This window comes from Egretta garzetta, unplaced genomic scaffold (genome assembly GCF_000687185.1).
Source record: "Egretta garzetta isolate BGI_Z169 unplaced genomic scaffold, ASM68718v1 scaffold206, whole genome shotgun sequence".
In the NCBI taxonomy this organism is placed as follows: Eukaryota; Metazoa; Chordata; class Aves; order Pelecaniformes; family Ardeidae; genus Egretta; species Egretta garzetta.
In genome coordinates this window covers 2241695-2261744 of record NW_009259984.1, presented here as the reverse complement: position 1 = coordinate 2261744, position 20050 = coordinate 2241695, and the positions used below count along the sequence as shown (strand labels likewise).

Genomic DNA, 20050 nt, shown 5'->3' with positions numbered 1-20050 from the left:
TGAACCTTTCCTCTCAAGTCAAGAAAAAGGCATTCTAGTCAAGGGGGAGATCGAGCAATAGAGTTTTGTGTCTTACACCCGTGGGAAATACAGACTCTGAGCCATTACACACGACATCCAGTCAGTCTCTACCATTACGGTTGATTTTAATTTCCCTTTGTAACATTGTTAGAAATGCCTAGGACTTACAGATTTTTTGCAAAAGGCTTTGTCTGAATAGGAACAACTCACCTGATGATTAATGGATTTTCACCTATGTCTGTCATCTTCTGCTCATTTACACTGTAGGTTTCCTTAAACAAACCAAGAATAGATTACATAAAAAAATAAAATTCAGCATCTCACAAAGATGGTAATTCTGTGTGTATTTTATGCAGAGTATGTCTAATGTTTGCTCAAATGAAATGAAAGTGTGCTTAGAAATGTATTCCCTGCCAGCACATCCACGACTGCAGTCTGGTGTACACACACAACAGGAAAAAAGTTGTGAAAAAAAAAAGATTTTTTTGCTTTCAACTGCTTTCATTCAGTTGAATAAAGCTCCCCTCATTGATATACATTTCTAGTAGCTCTGACAGCATTGCAGAACTAAAGCATCTGTGTGAAACCTTGGTTTTATTGAACATTAGTGGCAGCCTTTCTTTAAAACTCCAAGATGGTCAGAATTTTATTTTGTGCCAAAAAGAGCCATATTCCTGTCCTTGCTCAGTGTGCCCAGATTGCTGATGCTGTCCCTTACTTCTGACTTAAAAAATAGAAATCCAGAGCTCAGTTGTATAGTGTGCTCTCAGGAAACCAAGATGAATTTCATCTGCCATTAAGGATGCAGTTTCAGCTTACAACTAAGATTCCTTCAGGGTTAGCTGCTGCTATTGAGATAATATAATGCACCCTTACTATGAAGGAAAGGGAAAAAGCCCAATCTTTCAAAAAAAGTGCACTTCAGGAGACACCCAGCATTTTTGCAGGGCTGTGACTGGGACATCAACATACATACAGAGAATGCACAGACTGAAAGAAACCGGAGCAGCAAATAAAGGCAGCTTTGGAGAAGCGAAATGTTGCAGCGATGCCGCTATGACGAAGTAAGCCCCCAAGTTACAGTAGATTCAGCTGCAGTATTGGGCACTCCTTTGTGGGTTTGTTCAACGTTCAGCATGGTTCAGTTCCATATATTTAGGAGAGTTCAGTAAAGCTTCTCTACTATGCCTGGTTTTGGCACTAAAATTATTAGAAGTTACGGGGCTTTTGTGTTATCACAGAGCTTTAGATATAGAGTAGACCTTTTTACAGTATGCGGACTTTTGGAGTTTAGGAGAAATGGAGAAACAGCGATAGGTAAATTTCCACGTACTTACCTCCTCAGAAGTATTACGAGATCTTTTTCGGAGATAAATGTTGGAAACACTGTCACTGGCTCTGAAATGTAGGTAAAAGCAAAGGTTTTAAATTCGTAAAGCTAAGTTTTCTTTTGACTTCAAAGAGAGCCACTGTGATTGCACATGCTAGTTTTAAGCTACGCAAACCCACAAATATGCAGTTGCATGCATTGGAACATGGACTTGAATTTATCAGTGACATTATAGAAAATAGCTTTGGAAAACCTGATAAAACCAGGATAAAAAAATCCACATGCTCAAATTGGAATCTTTTCTGAAAGATGGTATCTGATAGGGTTTTGCACCTTTGCCATCAGTGACATTGAAGTGAGAGTACACCCCAGGTTTTATGGCAGTCTATCTAAACAAAAAATCGACAGACCTTGCAGGGAACAGAAAGCTTGAAGCATACAGTAGGTTTTTCTATGTAAACTCTTTCAAATTCATTAGAGTGCTATAGGAATGAGCATCAACAAATTACAGTTCATGTCCCACTCAAATACATTCCCTAAGAACGAAATTAGAACGTAAGAGGGAACAGAAGTGAATGGAGTAAAATTAGCTGTGTCTCTGTGATGGGTCTGGCTGGGGTGCAGTTAACTTTCCCTATAGCAGCCCCTATAGTTCTGTGCTTCGTATTTCTAGCTAAAACGGTGCTGATAACACACCAGTGTTTTGGCTATTGCTGAGCAGTGCTGGCACAGCACCACGGCTGTCTCTCCAACCCACCCCTCCCCCCGCAAAGGCCAGTAGGCTGGGGGTGGGCAAGAGGTTGGGAGGGGACATAGCTGCGACAACTGACCCAAACTGACCAAAAGGACATTCCATACCATATGATGTTGTGCTCAGCAATAAAAACTAAGAGAAAGGAGGAAGCTGGCAGAGGAACATACACACACTCGTTATTAAGGCATCTGTCTTCTGAAGCAACCACTGTTCCTACTGAGGTCCTACTTCCCAGGAAGTGGTAGACATTGCCTGCTGATGGGAAGTAGACAGTAAGTTGGTTGGGTTTTTTTGGTCTCCTTTTGCTTTGCACCCACACATGGTCTTTGCTTTTTTTCATCAAACTGCCTTTACCTGCTGAGGCTGGAGAGGATGAGAGAAGTTTGGTGGGCACCTGGTGGCCAGCCAAGGTCAGCCTACCACAATCTCATTCACTTATTAAGAGACAGAACAAAAGGCCAACAAATATCTGTTGGGATGAAGCAGTGTCATGCTTCCACATAGTGTCATAATGCATGTCGATTATTTCATCTATGTTATAAAACACTCTTGCTGTTGGAAAAACAGTTACAACACTGTCATGTTGAAAATGCACTGGGGTTCCAGTTGGGTTTTGTGTAGCAAAGTTTGTGTAGCAAAGTTTGTATAGCAAAGTCAAATCAAGTCCCATTGGAACTGAATCACTCGAATGTTTTAAGATAAACAGAAGAAGAAGCCAACGAGTCCCAATACACAGCTCCTAAAAGAAGTCTACAAGAAATATCCAGAGGACAGGGCACACTTCAAAAGACCAGGCATTCATACTGGTTAGGTGTATTTAAGACAAAGTTAATGTGAAATACCTGGTAAATTCCTGACAACCAGCAATTTCTTCCAGTTTATGTTGTGACAGAGCAGTAGTGTCAGCTTCTGAAATCTGCAAGTCTTCTGCTTTGATCATATTTTTCTCTTCTTCCTCCCTATTACTACTTTCTTCTGATCTCTTTATGGCTACTGGTAAATCCTCTAGATGTTCTACTGTGGCCTGATGAAATTAAGAAAAATTTTGCATTAGACAACAAGACTGTTTCCCTACCCTTTTAAATATCTTAGTGGTGTAGCCTACTCAGATGCTAAATTGCACGTAGTACAAGACTGAAAGTCTCACTAAAGAGAATAAAAAGCAATTCATTTCTTGAAAATAATTTTGGATGCATTGAGTTGTAAAGTATCATCAGTTTAACATACATTCAATTAGTTGTCAGTTCTTTTTATATAAGAAGTCATGACATGACATAGCTCTTTGAATTAATCTGCTAAGACCTTTTTTAATCTATCTCCAATTAGTCTTTGAAGCTAACAGCAAATTGAGTTCATTACTCTAGTAAGTAACAGGACCAAAACATGTCCAAGCAACTTGTCTAAGCAACACGTAGAGTAACAATAAATGGGCACTCATTCCTGAAAAACACCATCTAAAACTCCTGTGCTGGAAAACGTGCAAGACAATTCAAAATCAGTGTCTGCAAGAAGAGATGCAGTCACAAATTGCCTAAATCCATACACAGAATAATTACCAAAAATCCCCCCTCTTTCTCCTCCTCCCATGTAGACAAGCCTTCATTTTACCCACGTAACTTATCCTATTCAAATTGGTTTAATTTTTTGTAGGCAAACTTACTTGGATTCAAACAAAAATTACCTTTGCCTATAGATTTTCTGTATCAGCAATACTACTTTCTGTTCATCTCATTAGAAATTACTAAAAATACCCTCTGTGATAATCTTTTATGCCTTGGGATTGAATATACCGGAGCCTCAAACGACTTTAAAACATAATTAAAATTCACATCTTTGCTGTACTATTAGTATTAGGGCTTATTCTCTCTTTCAATGTTGGAGCTTCTTAGGGATCTGCAATTCCATTCATTCCAGTAGAGGGCTGTGGCAAACAGTGTTACTGGACAGGAAACTAAGTACATTTTACATATTTCTCCAAAGCATTGCAAAATGAAAGCAAATTAAAACCACTGAGGTCAGAACTAATCCTCCATATATACACAAAGAAATGCTGGTAATAAAATACCTCAGGATGTGGTGGAATGGTGAAATCTTGATGGTTGGTGGCCTTTTTGCTATCTTCTTCAATTTCTAACTCTTCTACTAGTAATGGCACTTCTTTTTCATCAGAAGAATTAATTTGAGTGTTAGTATCTGTTGTTTCCTCCTCACCATTCTCAGCATCCATTTCTGATGGAGGGACACCTAGCTTACTCCCTAAGTCTGGCTCTGGGGCATCTTCCTTGTAGCTCTGTTCTGGTAAGCCCTTCTCATGTAAAACATCTGTTACTGTTTCAGAAGAAGCTTTGTCATTTCCAGTGTCATAACCTTCTATACAAGGCTCAAGGTAAGCGTCCAAAACTGCTGATATGGGAACATTATAATGTGGATAATAAAAGAGATCATGGGGTATTACAGATATTTTCAAAGAACTGGGTAGCACTTCAGCTGAAGAGTCAACTTCATCACAGCTGTCCAGGTCCTCTGGATTTTTAGGTGCATCTGAGAGAGAGTCATCAGATGTTTCATGCTGTGTAGATAGTTCTTGGCTTTTGAGATCAGAACCATTCAGTGAACAATGGTTAGTTTCTATTGTCTCAAAGACAGGTGATTGCTTTGTATGTTCATTTTGTGGAAGTTTCAGTATTTCCTCATTCAGAAGATGAAGAATATACTTATGCGTATCTTCTTGTTTTGAGGTATCTTCTGGTAAAAGAATTGAAGTTTGGGGTTTGCTCTCTTCTACTTTGTTTATCGATTCATCTGTAAGTATACCTGAAGTCCAGGATAATGGACTCAAAGAAGAAGTATTGGCTGAAAGGCTCTTAGTTTCGTTGTCATATTCAGTAGAGGTTTCTTTAGTTAATTCTTCAGAGTAGTCTTCAAAAGAGTCAACAGAGTTTTTCTGATCTGTCAGAAGAGCTGGAGAAAGGTCATCGTTCTGTTTCAGTGGATCATCAGATATGCCCCCTTCACCTGGCATGAATTTATCACTTAGAACCTCCCAAGAGGAATTGGATTCAAAACTGACAGATCCTGTAATTTTCAGTGAGGTAGGCCTCTGAGGCTCCTCTTCAGACGTTTCCTGTCCATCACCTAACACTTGATTCCACTTCCCGTTACATTTTTCAGGAACGGTTTCTGGTGGGATTCTCTCAGGTGTGTCATGAATATGAACCTTTGGAGGAGCAGGATAACTCCTTTCGTGGTTAACAGTATACATGTTTTCTTCACTTTCACTTAAAATCAAGATTTTGCCTTCCTTTTCTGAAGGTGTGTCTTTGATGTGAACATATGTGGACTCAATTGGAAGCTCCTTGTCAGGATCTGTAAAGTCTTCCTGTAAGTGATAACACGCCATTAAAAGACAAATTATACCTCAGATACCATTTTACTTTTCCCAAACACTACAGAAAGAGTAACTACCTAGCCCATCACCTCATTACCTTGTGAATGGCCAATTAATGACTCACTTATTTTGAAAGTAAGGAAACCAATTTGGCAAGTCAACTGAGTTGAACAAAGCTCAATGTCAAGAAGCCACTTGTACAGGAAGATTAGAATGCAGACAAGCCTACTCCTCGGTTGTTAATGTACTCATCTCTCAGGTGCTGCACCTGTGGAGACAACTGACTTGTCTTTTTGACACAATCCCAGACCCCGGGAATAAAATAAATCTAACAAGTCCACTAAATCCACTGTGAAATATATTAACATACTAGATTATTCCATTCCAACAGACTGCATGTAAAAAAAAAAAAGTAGGCTTTTTCTTTGTCCATTAAAATGCCCACAAGTCTTAATGCCAACAATTCTTAATGCTCATCTAATCTAATAATCATAATTAGATTATTATAATAATTTAGTAATGCCCACCAATTTTATAAGCTACAAAATACATACCAACTGGAACATTCAGTCAAGAACTGAGAGGAAACGCCTTCTGTGTAGGAACAATCATTTCTGTGCATGTGCTCTGGCATAAAAACTTACCCAGATACTAGAGGCAGACTTGAGTCCCTTGAGAACCCTTTCAAACCAAAAAGACTATGTTGAGCTAGGTTTGTCTGGACCTACAAGCAGCTTCCAGAACAGTTTTTCAACTTACGCACCTCTCTTCTCCAGTTCCTGGGACTACCCATTTTTCCTCGAGTTTTCTGCCTCCTATCCTTTAATTCCTCCATAAGTTTATCCTATAAGACCTTTATCCCCAAAGACCTTTGTCAGTCCCTGTCCCTGTCAGTCCCTGCTTGCTCCTCAATTCTTTATTTTTTATAAAGTCTGCATTAAAGTCCTGGTCTTTTAAGCTGCAGTTCATTTCATGCTTACAATGCATGGTTTTGACTGCTGCATTGACAAGATTCAGCCTCTGGTATCTTGTGTCTGATACCTGCTAAATTCAGATTATTGTGGCCCTGAAACTTGAGAAGATAGAAGTCAAAATAAAATTCAAAGTCCAATGAATCATCATAGATGAAGGGATAAATTTCAGCCTTATTCTGAGAGTAATACAGCAAAGTAGTAGACCCCTATGTAACCATTTCTAACCTCTGAAAGTTATAAATGTTTAAAAGCACAATTCTACCTAAAGCATTTCAGCAATCTCCAATGAAAGCCCATTTGACTGGATTTAACAATGTGAAAAATTAAAACTGAGTTTGTTGTTTATTTTAAATAGTGTAGAAAGAAACCTAGAAGATAAATACGGCGATATCTGACCTTATTAAGTACACCAAAGCAAATTAAAAAAATGACATGACGTAGGAGTAAACACATACCCCCTCCAGCTCTGGGAAGTGTTCCAGAAATTGTGCCACATACGTCACAATTGACTGTTCATCGGGTGATTCCACCATGATATCTATGGAGACAGATGCAAGGGGCTTGAGCAGACATGGCTTTGAAATGCTCTTGCAGAGGAACAGATCGTCAGACATTTATCCCGCCTTTATGATGAGAGAAATAACAGCTACAAGCGCTTTTCTTTTTCTGACAGATCGGGGAGGGTGGAATCCTTTTCACTGTTGCTGGTACTCAAAAGAGTTCTCAACATCTTACTCACATTAATTTTTTTCTATTTCCAGACACATACTGAACCCTGTTCAAGGTCGCTTTTCATCCACCTTGATACTGTCATTAGACTGTGGAGTGACAGCACAGAGGTTTACTTTTAGCAGGATGGCCCAGTCTCCTAACAGGTGACCCATGAAAGCACAAATAACCCATCTGTGCTTTCAATAGTAAAATCAAGGCCTAGTACCTGTCTAGTAGAGTTCAGTTAAAAAGACTGCAAGAAGCAGCTCCATTTATATATGTATATTTATATACATGCATATATGCTTATGTTTACATATATAAATATATATATATGTGTATATGTGCACTGTAAAGGAAAAACTGGGAAACACATATATGGATAGGTATCTACGCATTTTCCTGGTGCAGCACATTGGCACGCCTCATCCTGCACCAACGTTTAGTCTCTGCAGACTGTAGGCATTACTATATGGTGCTAACACATTGAGACACCTCTCAGCACAACGGGCTGGTGATTAATGCCCGCTAGTAATGCAGATGTCACATAGCACCTAAACATTAACCAGGACCAGTGTGCGTAGCTAAAACTATGGTAAAATCTCGGCCCCCAAGGAGCTTACAAATACGACTGGAAGCATACAACTACAAGCCAGTGACCATTTTTATTCTTCTTGTCAATCAGCCCAACACACTGATCACATCAGCAGCCTAATCACTGGGAGGTTTTTGGTAGGTAGCACAATGCAACATTCCTGAATTCATTACAGTCTGAATGTTACCCAACAAAGCTGATGTAGGCGTTTTACCTTCTGGTTCTAGGAGCCGAGGAATACCCAGCTTATTTTGTGCTATGTTGAAAGCATTCTCCAGGTTTTCTCGAGCTGATTTCTCCAGTGCTTGCTTCATGTCTACCAGAGTAGAGTCTATTGCTTTTATGATAGCTAAGAAAGCAAGGCCACTCCTCCAACTGCTGGCAAAGTCCTGAACTGCAACACCGTACCTGAAGAGAACGACACACAGTTTACATGGGTAGGTGTGTTACTAAACCAAAGTAAAGGCATCATCATTTTCAAAGACTCCTGAAAGTTAAAAGTGAGGTTGCTGGGTTGCATTAGTCACATTTGAGATTTTTTTGGATTTTGAAACGCACAAAATATGTCCATAAAACACAAGGATTCACAAACTGGATTGGCGTGGCTAACAGCTGACATCAACCTGCTTGTAGGAAGTAGTCAGTAGAAACAAAGCCCTCAGCAACCGCATTTCACATTCACAAACCCAAATGTTTCTGTGATTCCTGTTTCTGTTGCTCTCCAGCATGTTAATGCTATAGCTTGGGAAGACTGCCAGCACTTAACTATTTAAAAATACAAGCATAAGTGATTCATATTCCTATGTGCTTGGCCTTCTAGAGTAGAAAACTGTGCTTTGCCAAATGCAAATGGTGTCAGTATATGTATAAACCACAAGTTTGTTAGAAGCCCAAAGTTCTGGAGGAAAAAACAACTGTCAAACTTGCAGTGAAATATAACCCCAGAACAGAAAATTCTGCACAGGACATTGGATAACAGGATTATAATGACGCTCTTATGTTTTCAGTAGTGCAGCTGCAAGAACAATTTTCTCCTATTAGATGTTTTCAATTTGAACTCTTGACTGGACTGAAAAGTCTATGGCCTTTTCTTTCCTAGTCCTCACTTTCCTTGTACCACCTCCCTGTTACTGACATTACCAGCATTATTTTGGGACTAAAAATGTGCTCCTCTATGGTCTGCACTAGCAGCAGTGAACTACGGATCTCAATGGGACGAGTTTATCTACACGACAAGCACGCTTACCTTCACTGGAAATAACCAAGGGATGATGTGGCCCACAGGACCAAGTACTTAAGATCTACATTTCTATCTTCAACACTAGACTCAGCATGTTTGTGTTCACAGGCAGATTTGGGCATATAAATCCATCAACAGGCAAAAATGCCAAATATTCAGCTACCCAACTTGTGTAAGTAAGTTCGACCCATGCCTTCTTTAAAACTCTCTGGCAGTCATCGCTTCAGATAACAATATATGTAAAATACTCTCCAAGCATTTACACGTGCACTAGACGTTTTATACTGAAGTTTTTTAACCCAACAGTAACTCTGCCAGGTTAAAGCATTACTAGACAAAATGCTTTGGTGAAAGAACTGCTTTTTTATTAAAGAGGAGGGAGATGTGTTGAGCAACGGAAATGAACCCAAATGTTACAAGTTCATGAGAAGCGACCTAAGATTCACCCCCTTCCCCTCTTTAATTCTGAGGGAAGAGGAACTCTTCTTAGTATGGGCTCTGTCCTTCGGGGCGCTCAGCAGCACACAGAGAAGCTCCCTCAGGGCTGCTCCTTCTTTTAAGAGGCTGTTCCTAAAGACTTCCCATACATTTATTTTTTCAGTTCACCCCTTGTTTATGCCTATCCTTTAATTAGCAGAAGATACCAGATAGACTGCACAAAAGCCAGGGGGTAGGGGGAGGAGGGTACGATCCTGTTTTAAACAGTGCCAAGCAGGTTAGTGCAAGTTAACATTTAACACTCAAACCATGAAGCCAGCAACGCCCGCGGCTTCAAGGTCAGACGGCTGCTGTGGACTCGTGGCCATAGCGGTGTCCCCCCTGCAGAGACCATGCGCCTGCAAGCTTCGAAAACAGAAGAAGCCACGGTGCATGGTAGTGCACACGCGGGGTGCGAGAGAGAGAAGAGTTACAGCTTCAAAAGCGCAGGTGGCAAAGCACGGTTTTCCATGAGGGTTTGTTGGCTTACTTTCTGGTTTTCCTCTGAACCCAGATTAAAAGGGCTCTGATGGCTTTCCGCTGATCCTTCACTGTAATGGACACATTTCTCTCCACGCTGGGAGTGCTGGGGTGGGACGTGTCTGACTCGGGACCACTGGGCCCAGAGGACAGGCTGGAGGAGGAGGAGTTCCTGTTGAGGTTGCCTGTCAGCTCCTTAATCTGTGAAAAAAGGCAAAACAAACAGTGCTGTGGTTTAACACCGGCTGCCTGGAGAACTCAGTGCTTGTTTTCATGCAAACTTTAAAGATAGCAGTGCCGTAACTGAACTTTAAGAGGTAATAATAGGCCTGTTCATTATAACTCCCAACTTGTATTGCAGAGGTGTGACAGCCAGCAGCAGCCCAGCTGGCAACCCCAGAAACAGAGAGGGCAAGCAAACAGCTATGGCCGAACTCAGCAAATTTGTATTAAACAAAAAGCAAAGAAACGTGTCCTTGAAAGAAAAGGGAAGTTCAACTGAAATCGTTCTTTCTTTTCACAGGACTCGCTTGAGTGAAATATTTCTAGTCAAGAACTGGTGGCCTGCAGCAGCACTCCTGCCCTTGGTCAGCATTGATATTTGAGTCCAAATTATCTGCTCTGCTGCTTGTAGGTCCCCCATGCCCTCTGCTGCCGAGGTAACGGGGTGACAGACTCTGGTTGCACCATCTCTGCCCGCGAGTCTGTCTGGCCAAACTGGTGCTGTGCACCCCTGTTCAGCTTGAGGAGCTCAGCCAGGGCAAGAAACCCCAGTGCAACTTTGAGATTATTTTTTTAAACATGTAGCTATTTTAGAAGTGAGTCCAAGAGAATGAAGGAGGTCTTACGAGAGTTGCAGAAACCCTCCCTCCCTCCATCTCTCTCTTCATTAGAAGTTGGTATTGTCTAGAAGAACATTTTCAAAGTATGTGTAGATTAGGGTGCAGTTTTAATCTAAGCCTGGGGCTAAATCAATTTTCAGGCTTAAATCAGTTTTATCCCTTCCAGGCCCTTCAAGCTCTTTAATTTGGCCCTCTACATCAGTTATGAAGTTTTGCCATGTTGAGTAAGTCTCCAGAGATCAGTGATTCTACATGGAATTTCCCACCACTTTGGACCAAATCCAGAAAAGGTTATTGAAAATAAACTGTGACCTGGAACCAAACTCGAGACATTGGTTCAGACCCAGGGAATCTGAAGCAGAACCCTGAGAAGGCACAGGAGAGAAGGGAAAGTAGTAATCTGAACCTCTAATTCTGGTCCCAGTCAAATGAGGGCTTAAATTGTCTCCTATTTACACCAAAATAGGTCCAATGAAGTTAAATGAAAGCAGCTGCAGGTATAAAATTAGTGTATATTAAGAGGGAAATGCCCAGGTTTAGCACACCTAATTATGTTCTTTAGGATTAAAAATCAATTTAAAAATCAGTATTCAGCTGGAATAGATTGATACCATGAAGATCATTCACTTATGATTAAAGTATTCAAGTCTTATTACCTGAAAAAACAAGATTATATTCCATATTAGTCCAAGTACCAGAGAGGAATTTCCATCTGCTATTTCTGCTGCATCGATGCTAACAAGCTTTACCTACAGAAGAGATCATAAATTCAGAGCCAAATTCAAAGCAGCAAGATAAATGCAAAAAATGCACTGAGACTACTGGATATATCCAGAACGCTTCTGCCACTGACTGGCCAGCCACAAAGCAAGGCTGAAATCTTGTGTTAATGATAATTTGCCCTGATCACAACCACCCTGCTCATTGAACTCTTATTTCAAGCCTCCAGCACAGTGTGGAGAACAGAAGTGAGCCCAGTTCTGCATCCTCAGGACCGCAAATGTATTTCCTCCATACAAAAACAGAACAAGATGGTGCCCCCTCCAGCAGGTCCTATTCTTAAAAAGTATTGAGAGTCACTTCTCATACAAAAACTAAAATCCTAGTAAGATCTGCTTGCTTCTAGTTTGCTACGCATCTCCTTTCTCCTTGCTTACCTCACCTTACACCACTTGTCACAGAGTTCTGATTAAATCAGTTAGCAAAGGAGAGAGTTGCCTAATCCGAGCAAACTCGACTTTCCCACACTGAGGTTGCTTCCCCCAGATAACACCAGGATGTTATTCTCTTAGACAACACAGGTCATGGGGGAGGGAGGAAGCAAGGAAGCTGTCAGTACCGCACAGGGTACCCTGGCTGAGTTAAAGCCCAGCGTACAGCCCGTTTATCACTTCGAAATCCTGTACACGATGAATCACTGTGCAGCGCTTTACCCTGCTGCCCCAGTTCCACAGAAGCATGCGCTGACGGGTCCCACCCACTGCGGTTTAATATCTAACCCCGAAGCTCTTGGCAGCCAAGGCATTTTGCCAACACTTTCGTCACCACCCTTTACTAACCAGTTTGGTTAAGCTGAAAAAAGGAAAGCAAAATAACTTTTCATCTGGTTGTTCGCACAACAGTTTTTAATCTTAGCAAGAAGACACCTCTAGCTGTCATATTTCAAGGCTCAGATTTCTTGCTAGCTCCAAGGTACTTGGCATGGAAAAACCTTTAAGACCTAGTACATTTTAATAGAGGTTTCTCCAAAATGGGGAGCAAGTGGCCTTTAACATTAAGACTGCTCTCAGTGTCAGCTCTGTCCTCTTACTGCTGCTTATGTTTGTCACCCAGCCCAGCAAGATACCCGGCTACAAGATACTGGCTGCTTACTCTTAAGGAAACGAGAAATCCAAAGAAAAGTAAGTGGTTTAGCACTACTAATTAAAAGGCCACCTGTGTCCAAGGCTCCTCCTGTCTGGCCTTGCTCAGTGAGTTTCTAGGTTGTCCCCTAGCAAAGTCCTGGCAAGCAGACATGCTTCAGCTGCAGCTCTGCCATGTGTTGGTATCAGCTGAGAGGAAAAAAAAATCTCATCTGCCAGTGGGCCTTGGCTGGATTTGGGTAGAAAGCATCAACTGGGAAACCAATAAGAACTCTGAGAACTTGCAAAGTATTTCTCAGCAGTTCTATAGGAGGACACGTATACCTACACATTTAGGGACAGAGCAGCCCCTACTGGTGGACTTTCCAAAAGGAGATGGGAACACCTGGAAGTTACTGGACAACTTCTTGAACTTTCCCACCCTCTCCTGGGGAAAAAGGCAAAGGAGGTTAAACCTCCCACATCTACTGGGTCCTAAGAGATCCGCTAAGGCCTCACATCAAGCCCATTCCCGCACTGAGGTTGCAGTGACTCCTCTTCATGTCTAGCACTGCTGCAGGATCCCTGGAGCAAGAGCTAAGCTCATTGCAGGGAAGCAGCAAAGTGGCATCAGTTGCTGTTGTGGCATTCCACACAAGGCAGGGTTTTGCCCCTACGCACCCACCAGATCCCTCCTCACCCATGAAGTGTAAAGCCTATAGAGTACTTGCACCCTGGAGTCAACAGGATCACCAATTACATTTTCCTCCCAGAAGGGACATTGCTAACTAGATAAGGTTTTCTCAACACTTTTCAAGAGCAGAGAGTTTTCAAGACAAAGGCTGCATCCACAGAGCTTTGGAATAAAGCCCTAATGGGAGAAATGAAAAAAGAAAAAAAGGATTAAATAATTTCAAGCTACAGGGTCTGATCTTGCTTGGGCACTTACAACTTTAGGAAGTGATGTTGCAGTAGTGCCACACTGACTACGAGGGAAGTTACATCCCTATAAGGTTTTGATTCCTGGAATTACGTCATGTTCCCAGATTTAATTTTCTCTTGCCTTTGACTCATGATCAGCTGCTGTGGCAGTTTACTAGGTAAATACATGCTTTTTAATACTGAAAGTATTTCTGAAGAAAGGCAGGAAAGCCATCTACCTTCAGCATAACTGAAGTAATGCCACTAAGACCCAGTTCATAAAGATTACTTGCATTTCTTTTTATTTTCTTTTAATATTGGGTTCCTGATCCTTTAATCCTGTTGAACTTTTACATTATGAAATGAACAAATAATCCTTGTTTAAGACTCTGTAGGTGTTCTCGTCCTGCATTTTTATGTGGCTTTTCAGTCTTGCTGCTAAGGTAAGACACAGTGCATCTGAGCAGCGCATTCCTCTTACATATGTGCAGCGCATCACACCAGTTACGATCACAACAATAACAATTTGCAATGAACGTCAAGAGGAGATATTGAGACCAGCCTCTGGAAATACTCACATTACTGTCCTCCAAGAACTTAAGTGCTTTGGCTATGTTGTTCAAACGAAAAATACGATGGGTTGAAGATTTGTATTCGTGCATCTAGAAAAAATAAGAGCCGTGCTAGTTTTAAAAATCATGGAATTATTCACCATGTCATACAAAGCTTAAAAACCCCACAGATACAGAGGCAAACTAAAGCTAAGGAAATCTACCTATATAAAATTATTGCCATCTTTTCTGATCAGTAAAGTGCTTCAACTGCATGATCTGCCCTTGCTGTGGCAGAACAGGGTTAGCAACCAGCTTTCCTGCTCTCCAGATGTTATCACTCTCTTGGACCTGCCACGTTGATTATTTATGTAATCGCTCCTCAACGACGTTCGGTCACAGGGATCAAATTTACCTGAAAATTTGCAATAATAGAATTTTTTTTCCTTGAAATAAATTAAATGATCCTAATGAGGAAATGCGAGCAGTTTTCATAGCAGGCACAGGCAGGTGGGAGGAGAAGCCTTCATTTTGGCAGAAATGAAACAGATTTGTTGCATGCCTGTCTCCCTGCAGTTCCACTCTGTTTTTATCACATGGGTGGAGGAACACATAACTGCCAGCACGAGAAGTTTGGCCAGCTGACCTTACCTCCTTCCTTGCCCTTCTCCCTGACCTCCCGGGGCATAGCCTAGGGTTTAACCATGATGTGTTTCCCCCTTCAGTTCCTTTCCAGCCTGGCTCTCAATGCAGTCTGCGTGAGTGCACACAGAGACACTGCTGCTTCTGCTACAGCTCCTCAAAGCTGCAAGGATATTAAAAAAAATAGGGGAATGTGTGACCACAGCGGCCATTCACGCTGCATCATGGAGATGGCTCGGTCACTACAGAGCATCGCCAGGTGACTGCAGGTCCATCTGCGGCGGTGAGACGGCTGCAGAACAGGTCTCTCCTCCTATGCATGTGTGATACCCACATAGAAGAGGGTACTTACTGACGAGATCGATGTAGAAAGAAAACATTAAAGTCAACTGTAATTGGCCATTTATATTTGCATTGGGTGTTTTCCATTTCTGGTATGTGGAACTTTATACAGCTCTTACAAGGAAAGGAGGAGAGAAAAAGATTCTGATAAGTGGAACTTTGCCCTTCTGATTTAGACCGTATCAGTAAGATTAATGAAACCTGAGCCGGGATACCGGAACTAAACTCACAGCTACACCAAGCATCAGCAGACCTATTAAGTGTCATAATGATCTTAAGACAAAATAGAAAGAATTTTTGGATTAAAAAAAAATACAGCGAATATATCTTTTGGTAATGCGATTTGGGTGATCTCCCAATGGAATATGTGAGCCTTAATGTATTAAAGCCTTAAAAAACCTGAGGGGTAGGAACATTTACACTGATCACACATCATTTGCACTGTAGTTAAATATTTCCTGGAAATCTAAGTCACAACTCAGGACACCAGCCTGTAGCATAAGGAAATTACAATGAAGTTGCTGAAATGCATATTCCCTAAGACATGGGACCAAATTCACCCTTATTCCATGAATGTGTCCATACATTGTTGCTGGTAACATACAGAGCTCCATACCTACGGAGGTTTCTCCCTCTTCTATACATACCAGCTTTTGTCCTGACAGGACTTCCAGTAGTGCCATCAAGATTTTGCCATCTTGTATGTCAATAAACAAGTCTTTCACTTTCAGAGGAGGCTTGCACTGTGAAGAAAAGAAACCAGGTAGCTTCTAAAGCAGTACTGCTTGGTATGTCACCATGATTCCAGAGTAAGAGGGAGAATTTTACAAGACAGAGATACTAGAAATAAATCTTAGCTTGCAGGAAGAAAGGACCAACTTTTCTTCACATCAACGCCAGTTCTGTCCTAGGAATGTCTGAGCTAAAACTAAGATAGAGTACTCGGGTAATTAAGATCAGACAAGGACTTATTCCAGATTTCCCCAAACAGGATCTCACCTTAAATACTCTGCCTAGGAAGCAACCACCCAGGCATTGGGTGCTGATCCCTCAGACTAGGACAAGTCCAGCAGAAGTGAAGCCCACTTTATGCCTGAAATAAGCCCAAGGACCAGCCAGTCCAATGTCCTGTCTCCTCTGTAAGGTTTCTGGGGGTGCCATTCTGTTTCCCAGTATTTTTGAAGTACTTTAAATAGCAACTCCTTCTAATGTGTCTCTCTCTTCTCAGCAAACTCCTCCAAAGGGAACCATCTCCTCGCTTCACTGAGGTGTCCAATGGTGAGCGTGCTGTGAGGCACGCAGCCGAGTCAGCAAAATCCTGAGGGTAGGCTCAGCCACAGCAATTACGCTCTGTTCAGGTGTCACTCGCTCACGTGTCCCTAAAGAGCCAAATCTTTTTGTCTTTGGTTGGGCAATGCACTACTGTTCGATTAAGCACTGCTTCTGGCAAACTGGGACCATATATTTTTGTTACTAGTCTTTAAACTAGCCAAGGGTACTGAACAATGCTCCATACTGAAAGGAAGTATTATTAATTTCAAGACTAAATAACCTATCTGAAAGCCTCAAACCCAAACCTTTTTTACTCTTTCATTACTTACGACAAGACCCACCAGAACTTGGAAGATGCAGACTACTCCCAACTATCCCTTGACCAGCAGAGCCAGCTCCTCTCAAAAGATGACCCAAAGGGGTTGGTCTGCTTCAAAAGGGGACACACCACACCAGACGTTTCCTGAAGCATTACAAGAAGGCAACTTCACTGCTGCCCTTAAAAGAATGAAGCCACTCTGCAAAAAGTGCTTCTTGGAGGATAAAGGCAGAAGCCACCTTTCTCAGTGGGTGTCCTCGGGGAATCACCTGTAATTAGAGAGAGCTTTAGCAAGCTCTCATTGTTTACAGGGATATGTTTATTATGCCACTTCCAGGAAAAACATTAATATAGCAGCAGACTTTTGCCCCTTCTTCAGAAAAGCATTTTTCTTTGCTGAATCAGAGAGGAAAAAAAATTGCATGCACTCCAGAGAAAACAGTTCACCTGCCCACAAAGTTTCTAAGACTTCATATGCTTGGCACAGCAGAATTAACAGCACCCTACAGCGTTTTTCATGATCTAATTCCTTCTGTAAATCAAAGACCTTCTCCAGAGTCATATATTTGACAACCCTTTTTGACAACTTCCAAAACTGCAGTTAGTTTAAAGCCCTAGAGCCTGATTCACAAAGGAATCACGTAACATTCTTCATTCTGAGACACCTTTGGGATCAATTGCTAGTCAAAACATTTCCAACCAGCCTTATTCTTATTTTCCAGTGAGGTTTAAGAGGATCCCTTTACTCCCTCAGCAACACTCACTGCAGAGTAGTGGACTTAAGCAACCATATACGCAATGCCTTTCTTCTAAAACCCCTTTGCTGTACTGTGTCTGAATAGCAGTCACTTTCCAAGAACTACAGGAGCTAGACTGAGAGCCGGCTTGTAGCCTAAACTTAGACCCAGTCTGTACTTTATGAAATTTAGCCACAGATGCTAAAAGCACTGTGAAGCCCAAACTCCAGCCCAAGTCAGGACTATTGGTCTAGGTCAGGAAGCCGGTCTCATTCCCTGATCTCGCACTGCGCACTGCTGCTGTCTCAGTAATAGTAGGATATTTTTTTCCTCCTTTCATCCCCAACAGCAGGAAAATCATTCTCTGGTTGCCAGACTTCTCAGGAGAGTTATCCACTATCAATAAGAACAGTAAATTGGTTTACTAGCCAAATTATGCTGTGATTAAGAAACACTTGCATCTTAAAAATATGAAGTGATATCCAAAAACTATTTCTCTAACGTAAATGGATATGTAAAGATCCCACCGTATAGCCCCCGCAAAAACATGACTGACAAGGAATTAACATTTCCCATCTGCAGTTCTGGGATGAAGCCAGGTTCTGAAGAACATCTGCCTTTGGCCATGATGCCTCAGATATTCGAACTTCCAGTCCAGGGGAGAAAACAGCCATCATCACCTCAGAGCAGCCCAAACCACATTTGATTTTATGTGGATACGTTCTGTGGGAAAATTCTAGCCTCATGGTAACAGTCAGGTGCATTAAAGACTTAAATGCACCTGAGATGAACCAAAGCCAGCCAAGCATTCGCTGTGCCTGAAAAGCAATTTTCATTTACGCAGAAACTTGCTTTCACCTTCCCCTCATTCTCCTCCAAACCTCGCCATATGAACTGAAGTCAACTTTGTTTCCAAATTTTAACTACTTCAAAATGAATTAACTGCAGTCTGTCAATGGTTGTGCCCTTGTATCTGAATATCAGGACAGTTTGTCAGTCTTACCTTTCCCAAGTGTAGGTTTATCCATCTGGTAAACGTCCTCTTCTGTACATTTTCCCGTTCCACTAGAAATATCAGAAACAAAAAACAGCACTTAAGTTTCCGGGAGAGGGAAAACCAGTAGAAAATTTCAAAAACTGATGCACAAAAAAGTCAGAATTCGTGAGAGCCCTATGAATAAAACAAATACATTCCAAATCAGGAGATGTAAGATTAAGCTATGGTGTTTTGTTCAATTTCTTTGCCCAGAGATGAGCTGTACACTTGCAGGTGCATTCTAAAGGACATAGGAAGAAGTCTCTCTTAGGTTTGCAGTCTTCAATGTAGCTTTTGAGAGGTGAACATTTATGTGCTGCGCACAGCTCTCCAGTGATGTTAGACTCTGAGCAGGTGGCTTGACCCTTCTAAGTCCATTTATAGGATTATTCCTCCGACAGCCTCATGCAAATGGAGCTAGCGTGGATTCCAATGTACTTACTTGCACGTAAAAGGAAACAAGGACCGCATTAGCCAACACAACAGCTCTGTCTTCATTCTTATGAATGGAAAAGTTAATCTAATCTCATCTTCCCATCTCCTAACAAGGGCTTTTAAAACCAAAATTCCAAGTCCCTACGTTGAAGAATCATTTTATTTATATTGCAATCAGGTGAAGAGTGCTTGTCCCTTGCCAGAAGTGCTGTATGTTAGGTGCTGTACAAACAGCTCCTGGGCCAGCCAAAGAGTTTTTAATCACATCTGCCATTTCCTGAATCCATTTCCATAGTGAACTACAGCAAAAGTGTAAGGGGAATCGTATTACTGACCATTTACCTTCTAACATAAAGAAGTAAACCGTATATTTAATATAAATGAAGTAGACCGAGAAGGTAATATTTCATTTTAGAGACAATTATTCTCAAGTGGTTCTCAAATTTCACTTGAATTAAGGAAATCTGGCAATTTATGAACAAAAAACATTAAAACTAGTTCTATGCTGTATTTCAATTTACTCATAGAGCATATCAAATATATCTTAAAACCATTTTGTGTTTCTGCAGTCCTACAAAAATAGCTAACCTATCTACTGGGAAATCATATTCTGTAGAAGTCTGGTTGTTTTTATTGGTCAGACTAATTACAGGCTAAGTAGTAGCTTCCGTAAATCAAATTTTAATATTGTTCTTTTTGATCATTTTAACTGAAGGGTCAGCAGCCTCTAATCATATGTATAATTGTTTTCCTTATTTTGATGTATTGGAATAGAGCTTTCAGCATGAATTACATCTGTCACTGACGGCCATTCAGGCCTTTTAAGTCCTCTTATTCCTGTAAAACCTGATTTTATGTAAGATTGGTTAAAAAAAGTCATTACCCCTTAAGTGCTTTAGAAAACATGGAAAATGCCAAACTAATTATTGCTGTTGGCTTTTCTTTTAAAATATCTTAGAAGAATGTGCGCAGATTTGAAACAGCTCTCCACAAACGAAACTGTAAATTATATTAGGGTTCCAGAATATCTGTAAAAAAACCACACAGCATTTACCACCTACAAATCTCGAAGTACAACAAACTAAGAGACGTGTCACATCTTTCTTGGGCTTCACTTCCTTCAGCACCTCGACCCCAGAACT

The 20050-nt window shown here is 41.2% G+C and overlaps 1 protein-coding gene across 1 annotated transcript in view; it reads right to left on the bottom strand.

Moving 5' to 3' along the window:
- Positions 1 to 19720, bottom strand: part of CLMN (calmin) — a 21023-nt gene extending 1303 nt beyond the window's left edge. The window contains exons 1-12 of the mRNA XM_009640520.2: positions 19702 to 19720; positions 18441 to 18502; positions 15757 to 15852; positions 14153 to 14236; positions 11469 to 11561; positions 9981 to 10171; positions 7988 to 8181; positions 6923 to 7005; positions 4171 to 5484; positions 2948 to 3129; positions 1359 to 1419; positions 232 to 293 (exon numbers count right to left, since the gene is read on the bottom strand). Of these exons, the coding sequence (XP_009638815.1) occupies positions 232 to 293; positions 1359 to 1419; positions 2948 to 3129; positions 4171 to 5484; positions 6923 to 7005; positions 7988 to 8181; positions 9981 to 10171; positions 11469 to 11561; positions 14153 to 14236; positions 15757 to 15852; positions 18441 to 18502; positions 19702 to 19720 (2441 nt within the window). The remainder of the gene's footprint in view (positions 1 to 231; positions 294 to 1358; positions 1420 to 2947; positions 3130 to 4170; positions 5485 to 6922; positions 7006 to 7987; positions 8182 to 9980; positions 10172 to 11468; positions 11562 to 14152; positions 14237 to 15756; positions 15853 to 18440; positions 18503 to 19701) is intronic.
- Positions 19721 to 20050: the final 330 nt, after the last annotated feature.